The sequence below is a fragment of the Nerophis lumbriciformis genome, linkage group LG22, assembly GCF_033978685.3.
Source record: "Nerophis lumbriciformis linkage group LG22, RoL_Nlum_v2.1, whole genome shotgun sequence".
NCBI classification, from domain to species: domain Eukaryota; kingdom Metazoa; phylum Chordata; class Actinopteri; order Syngnathiformes; family Syngnathidae; genus Nerophis; species Nerophis lumbriciformis.
Genome location: NC_084569.2, coordinates 11,782,459 through 11,798,922, shown reverse-complemented (window position 1 = coordinate 11,798,922; position 16,464 = coordinate 11,782,459). Strand labels below are relative to the sequence as shown.

At 41.3% G+C, this 16,464-nt stretch overlaps 1 protein-coding gene across 4 annotated transcripts in view; it reads left to right on the top strand.

Moving 5' to 3' along the window:
* Nucleotides 1-16,464, top strand: part of LOC133615561 (BAR/IMD domain-containing adapter protein 2-like) — a 241,580-nt gene that overhangs the window by 194,141 nt on the left and 30,975 nt on the right. For all 4 annotated transcript variants that reach the window (XM_061974241.2, XM_061974243.1, XM_072915671.1 and 1 more), the window contains 3 exons: nt 1,624-1,776; nt 14,094-14,336; nt 14,393-14,618. In XM_061974241.2, the coding sequence (XP_061830225.1) occupies nt 1,624-1,776; nt 14,094-14,336; nt 14,393-14,618 (622 nt within the window). The remainder of the gene's footprint in view (nt 1-1,623; nt 1,777-14,093; nt 14,337-14,392; nt 14,619-16,464) is intronic.

Below are 16,464 nucleotides of genomic sequence, written 5' to 3'. Positions count from 1 at the left end.
TCAAAGCAGATGCATTTCCAACGATAAAGTCAAAGAAATCTGCCGCCAGACCCCCATTGAATCTGCCGGAGTGTGTGAGCAATTCAGGGACAAAGGACCTCGGTAGCACGGCAAGCAATGGCGGCAGTTTGTTCCCGCAGACGAGCGAGCTAAATCCCCTATCGACCCTAGCTTCCCTGGCCTGCTGACATCAACTCCAAAACTGGACAGATCAGCTTTCAGGAAAAGAGCGCGGATGAGGGTATGTCTACAGAATATATTAATTGATGAAAATTGGGCTGTCTGCACTCTCAAAGTGCATGTTGTTGCCAAATGTATTTCATATGCTGTAAACCTAGTTCATAGTTGTTAGTTTCCTTTAATGCCAAACAAACACATACCAATCGTTGGTTAGAAGGCGTTCGCCGAATTCGTCCTCGCTTTCTCCCGTGTCGTTTTCGTCGGTTTCGCTTGCATACGGTTCAAACCGATATGGCTCAATAGCTTCAGTTTCTTCTTCAATTTCGTTTTCGCTACCTGCCTCCACACTACAACCATCCGTTTCAATACACGCGTAATCTGTTGAATCGCTTAAGCCGCTGAAATCCGAGTCTGAATCCGAGCTAATGTCGCTATAGCTTGCTGTTCTTTCCGCCATGTTTGTTTGTGTTGGCTTCACTATGTGACGTCACAGGAAAATGGACGGGTGGTTAAAATCAGGCACTTTGAAGCTTTTTTTAGGGATATTGCGTGATGGGTAAAATTTTGAAAAAAACTTCGAAAAATATAGTAAGTCACTGGGAACTGATTTTTAATGGTTTTAACCATTCTGAAATTGTGATAATGTTCCCCTTTAAAACAAGTAAAACACTCTAACATAAAATCTGCTTAGTGAGAAGAATTATCTTAACAGACAGAAAATAAGCAAATATCACAATTTTTTGAGATATTTAATCTTACTTAGATTGCAGTTTTTGCAGTGTAGCTGGGTAGAAACCTGAGGGGGCTTTTATAATAGCGCCTTGTGTGCGCTCTGGCTTTTATGTCCTGGGTTATACTTGTCTGACCTTAAGAATCTTGTCGCTCGTTCAGACAAGAGGATTATTTAGTAAAAAAAAAAAAGCTCAAAAAGAACAAAAGGTCACCTGCGGATCCACCGTCATTTTAATAGCCAACCTCTTTCTTTCCTGCTGTTAAATGTGCTCACAGTTGCACTTTTTCCAGCGCAAAGTCAGTAGGAAACGAAACTTTTACAAAGAGTTTTGAACTCCAGCCTCGTCGGCATATTTCTGGTTTTCACAGCGACTTCGGGTCTCTGGGAAAAATGAACGCAGCATCAAAAAGCCTTTAATTTGATGGCAACAATGTGTTAAGTGCAGGAGCAGAATAAGGTCAGGCTGCTCTGAATTTATCATCTCCCTCGATCCGCCTCAGTAGATTGGCGGTAGTCATTTAGCAAAAAAAAAGAAAAAAAGGCAATTGTTCGTGTTCATTCAGCGTCGTTTAGATTAGATACATTTTTAAAACAGCCCGGAGCCACTCCTGTTTTATGGTTGTGTCGAAATGTCAGCGACTGTACTCCTCCACACTAATGGTGATGTGTGTGTGTGTGTGTGTGTGTGTGTGTGTGTACACCCCACGCAGTTTGTGGAGACCATCAGCAGCAAGCAGACCGAGCTGGACACCTTCATCGCCGAGGGCTACAAGACGGCCTTGTCCGAGGAACGTCGGCGGTACTGCTTCCTGGTGGACCGCCAGTGTGCCGTGGCCAAGAACAGCAGCGCCTACCACGGCAAGGTAACCAGTGAAGTGAATGATTGTAGCAACGCTGCTAAAGCACTTAAACTTTAAAGCAGGTACAGCAGGTGTCCGATTTTCCCAGCTTAGGTTCAATCAAGACTAATCGCATCCCATAGGGTTAATTATTGGACGCCAAGGTAATGTGTTCTAATTTACCTTTTCTAGTGCCAAAAGGGAGTCTGAAAGAGTTGTTAAAGTCATTAGTCACTATATTTGGGAGTACATGTTGTCACATTTGTTTAGATTTAGAACATTTCACCATAGGAACTACAAACCCCGTTTCCATATGAGTTGGGAAATCGTGTTAGATGTAAATATAAACAGAATACAATGATTTGCAAATCATTTTCAACCCATATTGAGTTGAATATGCTACAAAGACAACATATTTGATGTTCAAACTGATAAATATTTTTTTTTTTTTGCGAATAATCATTAACTTTAGAATTTGATGCCAGCAACACGTGACAAAGAATTTGGGAAAGGTGGCAATAAATACTGATAAAGTTGAGGAATGCTCATTAAACACTTATTTGGAACATCCCACAGGTGAACAGGCAAATTGGGAACAGGTGGGTGCCATGATTGGGTATAAAAGTAAATGCTCAGTCATTCACAAACAAGGATGGGGCGAGAGTCACAACTTTGTCAACAAATGCGTGAGCAAATTGTTGAACAGTTTAAGAAAAACCCTTTCTCAACCAGCTATTGCAAGGAATTTAGGGATTTCACCATCTACGGTCCGTAATATCATCAAAGGGTTCAGAGAATCTGGAGAAATCACTGCACGTAAGCAGCTAAGCCCCGTGACCTTCGATCCCTCAGGCTGTACTGCATCAACAAGCGACATCAGTGTGTAAAGGATATCACCACACGGGCTCAGGAACACTTCAGAAACCCACTGTCAGTACCTACAGTTGGTCGCTACATCTGTAAGTGCAAGTTAAAACTCTCCTTTGCAAGGCGAAAACTGTTTATCAACAACACCCAGAAACGCCGTCGGCTTCGCTGGGCCTGAGCTCATCTAAGATGGACTGATGCAAAGTGGAAAAGTGTTCCGTGGTCTGACGAGTCCACATTTCAAATTGTTTTTGGAAACCGTGGACGTCGTGTCCTCCGGACCAAAGAGGAAAAGAACCATCCGGATTGTTATAGGCGCAAAGTTGAAAAGCCAGCATCTGTGATGGTATGGGGGTGTATTAGTGACCAAGACATGGGTAACTTACACATCTGTGAAGGCGCCATTAATGCTGAAAGGTACATACAGGTTTTGGAGCAACATATGTTGCCATCCAAGCAACGTTACCATGGACGCCCCTGCTTATTTCAGCAACACAATGCCAAGCCACGTGTTACATCAACGTGGCTTCATAGTAAAAGAGTGTGGGTACTAGACTGGCCTGCCTGTAGTCCAGACCTGTCTCCCATTGAAAATGTGTGGCGCATTATGAAGCCTAAAATACCACAACGGAGACCCCCGGACTGTTGAACAACTTAAGCTGTACATCAAGCAAGAATGGGAAAGAATTCCACCTGAGAAGCTTAAAAAATGTGTCTCTCAGTTCCCAAACGTTTACTGAGTGTTGTTAAAAGGAAAGGCCATGTAACACAGTGGTGAACATGCCCTTTCCCAACTACTTAGGCACGTGTTGCAGCCATGAAATTCTAAGTTAATTATTATTTGCAAAAAAAAAAATAAAGTTTATGAGTTTGAACATCAAATATGTTGTCTTTGTAGCGCATTCAATTGAATATGGGTTGAAAATGATTTGCAAATCATTGTATTCCGTTTATATTTACATCTAACACAATTTCCCAACTCATATGGAAACGGGGTTTGTAATAGAAATGCGTGATGCCATTATTAAATATTGTGTAAACTACACCAAAATACTTTTTAGGTCAATCAATCAGGTCAATCAATCAATCAATCAAAGTTTATGTATATAGCCTTAAATCATGTGTTAACTTTTTTTTTTTTTTTTTCTTTTTTTTTTTATTGACATCCAGCATCAGACATTCCTATCTATTACATCATATTCACATAAATCATACATCTATTGTCTGCCCTAAATGTCAAAATATTTTTGTTTATATCCCACCCATACCATACCACCCACCCACCCACCCCCCAAAAAAAGAAAGAAAGAAACAACAAAAAAACAAGGTAATATCTACAAATACATCAACTAAATAAACTAAGAAAAAAAAGAAAAAGAAATAATAATACATTAATAATAATAGTAATCAGAAATAAAATTAAATATAAACAGATACATATATATATATACAGTGGGGCAAAAAAAGTATTTAGTCAGCCACCAATTGTGCAAGTTCTCCCACTTAAAATGATGACAAGAGGTCTGTAATTTTCATCATAGGTACACTTCAACTGTGAGAGACAGAATGTGAAAAAAAATCCAGGAATTCACATTGTAGGAATTTTAAATAATTTATTTGTAAATTATGGTGGAAAATAAGTATTTGGTCACTTCAAACAAGGAAGATCTCTGGCTCTCACAGACCTGTAACTTCTTCTTTAAGAAGCTCTTCTGTCCTCCACTTGTTACCTGTATTAATGGCACCTGTTTGAACTTGTTATCTGTATAAAAGACACTTGTCCACAGCCTCAAACAGTCAGACTCCAAACTCCACTATGGCCAAGACCAAAGAGCTGTCAAAGGACACCAGGAAAATAATTGTAGACCTGCACCAGACTGTGAAGAGTGAATCTACAATAGGCAAGCAGCTTGGTGTGAAAAAATCAACTGTGGGAGCAATTATCAGAAAATGGAAGACATACAAGACCACTGATAATCTCCCTCGATCTGGGGCTCCACGCAAGATCTCATCCCGTGGGGTCAAAATGATCATGAGAACGGTGAGCAAAAATCCCAGAACCACACGGGGGGACCTGGTCAATGACCTGCAGAGAGCTGGGACCAAAGTAACAAAGGTTACCATCAGTAACACACTACGCCGACAGGGAATAAAATCCTGCAGTGCCAGACGTGTCCCCCTGCTTAAGCCAGTGCATGTCCAGGCCCGTCTGAAGTTTGCCAGAGAGCACATGGATGATACAGCAGATGATTGGGAGAATGTCATGTGGTCAGATGAAACCAAAATAGAACTTTTTGGTATAAACTCAACTCGTCGTGTTTGGAGGAAGAGGAATACTGAGTTGCATCCCAAGAACACCATACCTACTGTGAAGCATGGGGGTGGAAACATCATGCTTTGGGGCTTTTTTTCTGCTAAGGGGACAGGCCGACTGATCCGTGTTAAGGAAAGAATGAATGGGGCCATGTATCGTGAGATTTTGAGCCAAAACCTCCTTCCATCAGTGAGAGCTTTGAAGATGAAACGTGGCTGGGTCTTCCAGCATGACAATGATCCCAAACACACCGCCCGGGCAACGAAGGAGTGGCTCCGTAAGAAGCATTTGAAAGTCCTGGAGTGGCCTAGCCATTCTCCAGACCTTAACCCCATAGAAAATCTGTGGAGGGAGTTGAAAGTCCGTGTTGCTCGGCGACAGCCCCAAAACATCACTGCTCTCGAGAAGATCTGCATGGAGGAATGGGCCAAAATACCAGCTACTGTGTGTGCAAACCTGGTAAAGACCTATAGTAATCGTTTGACCTCTGTTATTGCCAACAAAGGTTATATTACAAAGCATTGAGTTGAATTTTTGTTATTGACCAAATACTTATTTTCCACCATAATTTACAAATAAATTCTTTAAAAATCCTACAATGTGAATTCCTGGATTTTTTTTTCACATTCTGTCTCTCACAGTTGAAGTGTACCTATGATGAAAATTACAGACCTCTGTCATCATTTCAAGTGGGAGAACTTTCACAATTGGTGGCTGACTAAATACTTTTTTGCCCCACTGTATATATATATATATATATATATACCTACACATACATATATGTAAATATATACATACATACATATACATACATACATATACACATATAAGGAGTAATCCCTTTTTTTTTTTTTTTTTGCAATACAATCACTAATTTGAAAAATTAAAGTCAGGTTTATGGGGCGTGACATAGTTGACCCAATTTTCCCAGTATGAAGTAAATTTCTCCAATTTATAATTAATAAAGGCGGTTATCTTCTCCATTTTATATATGTCCATTGTTGTTTCCATCCATTGCTTCAAAGTTGGGCTCTCCTAGGATATCCATTTCCTAGTAATGGTCTTTTTACAAGCCACCAGTAGGATATTCATTAAGTGTTTATCTTTCTTCAGCCAGTCCTGAGGTACATGTACAAAAAACAAAGTTTTACTTTCGAGGGGTATTTCACGTTTGAAAATATCCTGTAGAGCTTGGTGTATCTCTTTCCAATAGTCCTTTATGGTGGAGCAGTCCCAGAAAACACGGTAGTGGTTTGCATTTGAATTCCCACAATTTCTCCCACAGGCAGGGGAGTTATCATAGTGAGACTTCTGAGAAGGTGTAATAAAATATCTGATCAAACTTTTCCAGCCAAACTCCCCCCACTTGGGTGAGCTGGAACAAGTCCATTGATATTTCCATATTATTGTCCATTCTTCCTCAGATATAGTTATCCCTCCTTCCTTCTCCCATTTTGTTTTAATATATGAAGTTGAATATGATTTCATATTCAACAGACCCTTATACAAACATGAAACAGTTCTATCAATCATTTCCTGTGTTAACTTTCAAGGCAAGAATTAAGTTAACTGCGGTAATATTAGACTTAGGATTGGATAGGATAGGACTTTATTGTCATTGCACAATAAAAAACGAAACTATGTTTTCAGCACAAACCCGTTCAAGATTAGACAAACAAACAGTGTACAGGGTTACAGAACAGGAACGCTGATGGGTCGCCAAAGGCGCCCCGTAAAAGATAAGAAAAAGGTAAAACGCTGGGGAAGAAGATGAGTAAAAAAAATACAATCCAGACTGGGCTCCTAAGGAGGCCTAGTCTGGAGTGGGAAAAAACCTCCATGCAATGCACACATAAACACGTTACATTTAATCACGACAACTCGCAACAGAGGGGCGGGGAGTTGGGGCCCTGGAGGTCAACTGCTGCTATGAAGCGCTGCCAGCCGTCCATCACCCCGAGGGGAAACAAGCGGTGATGAAGGCGTGGGTTGGGGTAGGGGGTGTGTGTGTGTATGTGCCCATTGTCTTGGGTGTCAATCAATCAATCAATCAATGTTTATTTATATAGCCCTAAGTCACAAGTGTCTCAAAGGGCTGCACAAGCCACAACGACATCCTCGGTACAGAGCCCACATAAGGGGAAGGAAAAACTCACCCCAGTGGGACGTTGATGTGAATGACTATGAGAAACCTTGGAGAGGACCGCATATGTGGGTAACCACCCCCCCCCCCCCCCCACCCCTCTAGGGGAGACCGAATGCAATGGATGTCGAGTGGGTCTGACAAGGGTGTGATGATGTAATGTTCATAGGCTGGGGCCGTTCTGCATGCAAGCAAACGTTTGACTCCAGGTGTCGTTGAGGAGGGAGGGAGGTCAAAAGCGTCCATCATTGAGGTGTCCTCGGGTATGTTTTCAGAACAGCCCGTTCCTGTTGTTCACAGCGTCAAGGCCATTCGAGGGAGTCAAATCGTAGATTAGGATGTTTGTTTTCCGCGAGCAGACATTACAATGACTTGTCTGTTCTATTCGTCCATGCTGGCTGCTCTCATATTCAATTTTTCCTTTTCAGCAAGCTTCTCCATGATGTGATCCATCTTGCGATTCAGTTCAGAAATCGCCACAGTCTGTGATCCCACAGCCCGGCCCAAACCTTCCATTGCGACGAACAGCCTTTGGGCTCCTTGAGTGGCTGCCATCGTCTTACGAATTTGACGATACACCAGAGCAATGTCCAGCCCAATCAGCAGGTGCCCCGCGATCACGGTTACAAATAGGTAGATGTCTTCCACGTCCTTGAAGGAAAGGACTGAGAGGCACATGATTCTCCATTTATCCCAGAATTCTCTCACGTACCCCGCAGCAATGGTTCCATCAGGGCAACCAGGCTCCCCAGAGCCTCTTTTCCTCGTCGAAAAGATTTTGTCAATTGCGTCGAGAGTCCTGATGTTTAGATTTCGAGGACAGCGCAAAGAAAGAGGCTTTAAAAAAGTTCAGACAAGAAAAAGCAAAGAGAACAAGCTGGGAGAAGAAGGGAGCGGAAAAAAAATGTGACCACCCTCAGCAGAGGCAAGACAGAAAGGTCACCTTCTCGTTGGAGATGCGGTCTCTCAAGGAGATCTTCAGGATGGATCTGAGGCATCGTCGGTGGAAGACATCCAGCTTGTTGGTGATACTGGCTGTCTTCATCCACGTCTCACAGGCGTAGGTTGCTGTTGGTATGACCACTGACATGTAGAGGCGTAGCCTGATGGCCGTTGTGATGGCTTTGGACGACCAGATGTTTCGGAGTCGTTGGAACACTCTTGCAGCTCTGCCAATTCTGGTATTGACGTCTTTCTCCACGTCTCCCGTACTCGAGATGTTACTTCCAAGATAGGTGAAGTCGTCATCATACTCTTGTCATGTTCGTCTATAGCGAGTGGTGGAAAGTGTTTTATTTGTCCAACGGCCATGGCCTTTGTTCTTTTCTTGGCTTGTCCGTAGTCCGACTTTTTCTCCGTGCTCATGGAGGTTGTTGGTCATCTCTTGGAGTGCACGCTGAGTATGGCTAACCAGAGCCAGGTCATCCGCAAAGTCTAGGTCGGTTAATCTGCCCCTTTCTTTGACATAGCTCTTAACCCCAAACACTTCCGAATGAAATCAACTGAAATCATTTGCTCTCCCTCCTCCAAAAAGAACCCAGCACAATTTTAACATAAATCATTTTTAGATATAAAATATTATCTAAAAACAGTGCAATAGAATGTACTACTAACACCTGGTTTTGTGAAGTAGTATTATAATAATAATGTACAGAGTGGACTTCTATGGTTTCTCCTTCCGGCTGGTTCTCCATCAAATACTCCCTTAGTTCCTGTTTTGAGCACCCCTAGGTTTGTGTTTTGGTTGCCATGGGTGCAGGTTGGTTTCACCTGCCTCTGATTAGTGTTTGGCATGCTCACCTGCTGCCAGGCACTAATCAGAGAGCTACTTATTCCTGTTTATTACAACACACTGTCTGGCTTTCTTGTTTGCGCAATTCAACAGTTCCATTGGATGATTTTTTGCTTCTTTGCTCATGATTCTTGTGCTAAGTTTTGCCTTAGCTCCCCGCGCGATCGGCACGCTTCTCTTTTGTTTATTTCCTGCCTGATTTATGACAATATATCATTGTCTTACCTGCACCTTGGCTCCGGAGTTTCCGTCCGCATCCTGTGAGAACGACCCACGCAGTAAAATGCAACCCCGATGTCATAATTGCCTTTCCTTTCTGCCTTGATACACTATATTGCCAAAAGTATTTGGCCACCCATCCAAATGATGAGAATCAGGTGTCCTAATCACTTGGCCCGGCCACAGGTGTATAAAATCAAGCACTTAGGCATGGAGACTGTTTCTACAAACATTTGTGAAGGATTGGGCCGCTCTCAGTGATTTCCAGCGTGGAACTGTTATAGGATGCCACCTGTGCAACAAATCCAGTCATGAAATGTCCTCGCTCCTAAATATTCCAAAGTCAACTGTCGGCTTTATTATAAGAAAATGGAAGAGTTTGGGAACAACAGCAACTCAGCCACGAAGTGGTAGGCCACGTGAACTGACAGAGGGGTCAGCGGGTGCTGAAGAGCATAGTGCAAAAAGGTCGCCGACTTTCTGTTGCTACAGAGCTCCAAACTTCATGTGACCTTCCAATTAGCCCACGTACAGTACGCAGAGAGCTTCATGGAATGGGTTTCCATGGCTGACAGCTGCATATAAGACATACATCACTAAGTCTAATGCAAAGCGTGGGATGCAGTGGTGTGAAGCCCGTCGCCACTGGACTCTAGAGCAGTGGAGACGCCTTCTCTGGACTGATGAATCACGTTTTTCCATCTGGCAATCTGATGGACGAGTCTGGGTTTGGAGGTTACCAGGAGAACGGTACATTTCGGACTGCATTGTGCCGAGTGTGAAATTTGGTGGAGGAATTATGGTGTGGGGTTGTTTTTCAGGAGTTGGGCTTGGTCCCTTTGTTCCAGTGAAAAAGGAACTTTGAATGCTCCAGGATACCAAAACATTTTGGACAATTCCATGCTCCCAACCTTGTGGGAACAGTTTGGATCGAGCCCCTTCCTCTTCCAACATGACTGTGCACTGGTGCACAAAGCCAGATCCATAAAGACATGGATGACAGAGTCTGGTGTGAATGAACTTGACTGGCCTGCACAGAGTCCTGACCTGAACCCGATAGAACACCTTTGGGATGAATTAGAACGGCGACTGAGAGCCAGGCCTTCTCGACCAACATCACCTATGCGCTTTTGGAAGAATGGTGGAAAATTCCTATAAACACACTCCGCAACCTTGTGGACAGCCTTCCCAGAAGAGTTGAAGCTGTAATAGCTGCAAAAGGTGGACCGACATCATATTGAACCCTATGGGTTAGGAATGGGATGGCACTTCAAGTTCATATGTGAGTCAAAGCAGGTGGCCAAATATTTTTGAAATTAAAATGTTAATTTATTATTTTGTTCTCCTGGTCCATACTTTCCATAGGTCATAAAACATATCAATAATTATTGATTTTGACCGATAGAAAACACTTATATCTTGATACAGTTTTACGCCATATTGCCCAGCCCTACACGGTTGTATATATTTCCTTTCTGCCCGTCCACTCTTGAGTGTTTTCTCACAAACTGCCCTGGAGACGTGTATAATTCACAGTCACGTTAGCTTTGACCACTCACAGGGGCCTCTTCATTGTAACTGCGTATTAAGACTGCACTGCAAAAAGTCAGTGTTCAAAAAAAAAAAAAAAAAAAGCAAAAATTAGGGGTACTTTATTTGAACTAAGCAAAATTATCTGCCAATAGAACAAGAAAATTTGGCTTGTCAAGACTTTCCAAAACAAGTAAAATTAACTAACCTCAATTAACCCAAAAATACCTTAGAATAAGTATATTCTCACTAATAACAAGTGCACTTTTCTTGGTAGGAAAAAAAAAAAAAAGACCTTTTTGCTCAATATGTTGAAAAATATTCTTAAATGAAGTAAATGCTAGTGCCATTATCTTGACATAATGATATGTGCTAGGCATTACATTTATTTAAACCAGCAAACTAATTTATTGTTCTTAATGGAAAGGCAACGAGGTAACCGCTTGTTACTCTCGGGGTCTACTCGCCGCTCAGGCAAATCATATGGTCTAAAAATGCATTTTTCCATTGATAACATGACATCATCACGCCAAGTGCGTGTTCTTTCGGCCAAAATTGTAATTTTGAAGAATTAATCTGAATGTGCATGAACTATTTCTGTTCAAAATTGTTTAAATATTAACTGTCCGTTTACTGTACTGTGCCAACTGTACTACTATGAGTACATATTTTCTATTGTTTCATTGAAAATAAAACAGCAAAGTCCATTTGGCTGTCATCCGTTTTAATTATGAGACACAATTGTGTCAAAATCATGATTTTTTTTTTCATGCTTGAAATAAGAAATTATTACTTTAAAAAAGTAGTTTTATACTTGTGAGTGTTGATGACACAGCTTTGCAACAGTTGATATTCTAGTTTCAAGCATGTTTTACTCAATATAGGTCATCAAATCTCAGCAACAAGCTGTAATATCTTACTGAGATTATTTAGGACCAAAATCCTTAAAATAAGTAGTGAGAAGAATTATCTTATCAGACAGAAAATAAGCAAATATCACCCTTATTTGAGATATTTAATCTTACTTAGATTTCAGTTTTTGCAGTGTGCATTCGATGCCGTAATCTCTCATTGCACCTTCTTACGTAGCCTTACTCGAATTGCTGAATCAACAGCAACATGCATGCAAATCATTTGGAGAAGTCTCGCTGCAGAATTGCTTATCTTTACCCACATGGACGGGGGACATTTGAAGTAAAGAATGCCGGCATCCGTCTCCAGCGGGGAGAGCTGGTGGGTGTTAACTGACTGTCAGCCTTGGAAGATACCACTGGACGACGACTATATGTGCTTGTTTCTTTCCGCAGCATCCTTTAGTCTAGTCATTAATCAGCGTGAGGGTGTGCGTGGGACGACCTGCATGAAAGGAAATGTCCTGAAGGGGGGTGTGCGATGACAGAAGAGGGGGGGGGTGACAAATGAAGGAGAGAGACGTTAAAGATAAAAGCATGAAAAATGTTCAGCAAAAGCATGCCGCTTGTGTTTTTGTCCACAGGCTGTGAGTTGCTCGCGTGGGCGCGTTATCCCACGCAAGCCTGTTTTTGTAAGCGTGAAAAGGGTCAAGGATGCACGGCGAGGAGAAACCTTTGTGGACTAAGGCTACAGTCGCATCGCACGGTCAGATATTTGTTTTTGGTCAAAACCGTATCTTATTGACGGCCGTTCACATTACAAAAAAAACACCGTTTCTAATAGGGCTGCGAATCTTTGGGTGTCCCATGATTCGATTCAATATCGATTCTTGGGGGTCACGATTCGATTATGAATCGATTTTTTTCCGATTCAACGCGGTTCTCGATTCAAAAACGATATTACGATACGTACGATAGTTCTTCCGACCCAGCAGAGATTTGGTCACATTTTCAGTAGACCCATAATAAGTTCATAAAAGAACCAACAAACTTCATGAGTGTTTTTTCGTGACCAACAAGTATGTGCTCCAATCACTCTATCACCAAAAAATAAGAGTTGTAGAAATGATCGGAAACTCAAGACAGCCATGACATTATGTTCTGTACAAGTGTATGTAAACTTTTGACCACAACTGTATAAATTACAAATCAATTAGGCTCTAGAAACTGACGTGAACGCATGTTTACAATCTTTAAAGGGGAACATTATCACCAGACCTATGTAAGCGTCAATATATACCTTGATGTTGCAGAAAAAAGACCATATATTTTTTAACCGATTTCCGAACTCTAAATGGGTGAATTTTGGCGAATTAAACGCCTTTCTATTATTCGCTCTCGGAGCGATGACGTCACAACAATCCAGCATTTTGTCAAACACATTACAAACACAGAGTCAAATCAGCTCTGTTATTTTCCGTTTTTTTGACTGTTTCCCGTACCTTGGAGACATCATGCCTCGTCGATGTGTTGTCGGAGGGTGTAACAACACGAACAGGGACGGATTCAAGTTGCACCAGTGGCCCAAAGATGCGAAAGTGGCAAGAAATTGGACGTTTGTTCCACACACTTTACCGACGAAAGCTATGCTACGACAGAGATGGCAAGAATGTGTGGATATCCTGCGACACTCAAAGCAGATGCATTTCCAACTGGACTGGACAGATCAGCTTTCAGGAAAAGAGAGCGGATGAGGGTATGTCTACAGAATATATTAATTGATGAAAACTGGGCTGTCTGCACTCTCAAAGTGCATGTTGTTGCCAAATGTATTTCATATGCTGTAAACCTAGTTCATAGTTGTTAGTTTCCTTTAATGCCAAACAAACACATACCAATCGTTGGTTAGAAGGCGATCGCCGAATTCGTCCTCGCTTTCTCCCGTGTCGCTGGCTGTCGTGTCGTTTTCGTCGGTTTCGCTTGCATACGGTTCAAACCGATATGGCTCAATAGCTTCAGTTTCTTCTTCAATTTCGTTTTCGCTAGCTGCCTCCACACTACAACCATCCGTTTCAATACAAGCGTAATCTGTTGAATCGCTTAAGCCCCTGGAATCCGAGTCTGAATCCGAGCTAATGTCGCTATAGCTTGTTTGTTTGTGTTGGCATCACTATGTGACGTCACAGGAAAATGGACGGGTGTATATAACGATGGTTAAAATCAGGCACTTTGAAGCTTTTTTTAGGGATATTGCGTGATGGGTAAAATTTTGAAAAAAACTTCGAAAAATAAAATAAAGGTACTGATTTTTAATGGTTTTAACCCTTCTGAAATTGTGATAATGTTCCCCTTTAAACAAAGGTCTTAAAAGAAAGTCAAGCAATCATCCTTAAAAGAAGACCAAGCAATCAGTTCATTAGTGAACTACCATTGCAGTCACACTACCACCCTTTAGTCCAGTTTTAATCAATTAACTACAAGTCAAGTATAGACTCCTCAGCCACAGAGGTAAATACCCACAGCCACAATCCATAGAAAGTGGTCCCATAAGAGTGGAAGGTTTTAGAATAAGTGCTATGATTTGGTCCGTTTGGCCATAATGTGACTGCGCCCTCGTACTTCTAGGGTAAAGACCTCCTGACCCAAAAGATCCCAGTGTGGCTGCAGGCCTGTTCGGATCCCAACAAACTCCCAGAGAGGGCCGTGCTCTTGGCCCAGCAGATGGGCTCAGGAAACGTAGGCGGCACAAGCCCCATGCACGCTTCAAAATCCAACCTGGTCATCTCTGACCCCATCCCCGGAGCTCAGCCCCTTCCTGTGCCCCCGGAGTTGGCTGTATTCATGAGCGGTGGCCTCGGACACCAGGCGGTAAGTTAACAATTTGACTCGCATTCAGTCCAGTCGCTTTGACCGCTTTGTTCCAGAGGCTGATGGGCCCCGACGGAATGTCCATGGTCAACGGGACAACAGGAGCGCACGGCGAGGAGTACTGGTCGGACGGAGGCAATTTATCCCAAGTCAGACCTTCGTCTCCACAGACTCAGGCGCAGGTGCAGTCCCAGGCTCAGCCTCAGAGACAGGTCAGCGACGTCTACTCCAACACCCTGCCTGTGCGCAGGCCCGCACCTGCCAAGAATAAGAACCCAGTGGGTAAGATATCCACCATAGCCACACCCACATTCAAAACCAAGACTGTTCTTGCTCTGATGAGTTGACCCCAGGAAATATAAATACTGCATTGACCTGTACACTGCAAAAAGTCAGTGTTCAAAAACAAGAAAAAATAAATAAAAATTAGGGGTATTTTATTTGAATTAAGCAAAATTATCTGCCAATAGAACAAGAAAATTTGGCTTGTTAAGGCTTTCCAAAACAGGTAAAATTAGCTAACCTCAATGAACCCAAAAATACCTTAAAATAAGTATATTCTCACTAATAACAAGTGCACTTTTCTTGGTAGAAAAAAAAGAGACCTTTTTGCTCAATATGTTGAAAAATATTCTTAAATTAAGTAAATGCTAGTGCCATTATCTTGGCATTACATTTCTTGAAATCAGCAAACTTATACTAAATATTAATTTATTATTCTTAATGGAAAGGCAACAAGGCAAGCGATTGTCACTCTCGGGGTCTCCTATCCGCTCAGGTAAATCATATGGTCTAAAAATGCATTTTTCCATCGACAACATGACAGCATCGCACCAAGTGCGTGCTCTTTCAGTCAATTAGTGCGCATATATACAGCCCGGCCCACGGCCAATTTTTTTTTAATTGTAATTTTGAAGAATTAATCTGAATGTGCATGAACTATTTCTGTTCAAAATTGTTAGAAATGTCACATGTTAAATATTAACTGTCAGTTTACTGTACTGTGCCAACTGTACTACTATATGAGTATGTCTTTTCTATTGTTTCATTGAAAATAAAACAGCAAAGTCCATTTGGCTGTCATCTGTTTTAATTATGAGACAAAATTAATTGTGTCAAAGTCATGATTTTTTTTTCATGCTTGAAGTAAGAAATGATTACTTTAAAAAAGTAGTTTTATACTTGTGAGTGTTGATGACACAGCTTTGCAACAGTTGATATTCTAGTTTCAAGCATGTTTTACTCAATATAGGTCATCAAATCTCAGCAACAAGCTGTAATATCTTACTGAGATCATTTAGGACCAAAAACCCTTAAAACAAGTAAAACACTCTAACATAAAATATGCTTAGTGAGAAGAATGATCTTATCAGACTTATTTGAAATATTTAATCTTACTTAGATTTCAGTTTTTGCAGTGTACACTGTATTACTTTCTTGCTTTATTGGGGTTTTAAAACCGAAATATTTTTTTAAACTTTTTTACATTTTATTTGTTTACTTAAAAGCTGTCATAATATCTGATAGGGCTGCTGAAGAAAAACGATTCACATCCGAATTGTGATTATTTTTCATTCAGATTCCAAATCAACTCATAATTTTATTTTTAAAAGTACATTTTTAGGCCACATCCACATTTACTTGCTGCGTGTATACCTCATACATTAGCATCCAAAAGGAGCTTTTGTAACCTATAACCTGTTTTTTAAAGGTTGTATTATAATTTTACTAATAATACAAAACCCTAAACCAGTGAAGTTGGCCTATTGTGTAAATGGTAAATAAAAACAGAATACAATGATTTGCAAATCCTTTTCAACTTATATTCAATTGAATAGACTGCAAAGACAAGATATTTAATGTACCAACTGAGAAACATATTTTTTTTTTGCAAATAATCATTAACTTAGAATTTAATGGCAGCAACACATTGCAAAAAAGTTGACACGGGGGCATTTTTACCACTGTGTTACATGGCCTTTCCTTTTAACAACACTCAGTAAAGTTGTAACTCGCACTTACAGATGTAGCGACAAACTGTAGTTACTGACAGTGGTTTTCTGACGTGTTCCTGAGCCCGTGTGGTGATATCCTTTACATCTGATGTCGGTTTTTCACGCAGTACCGC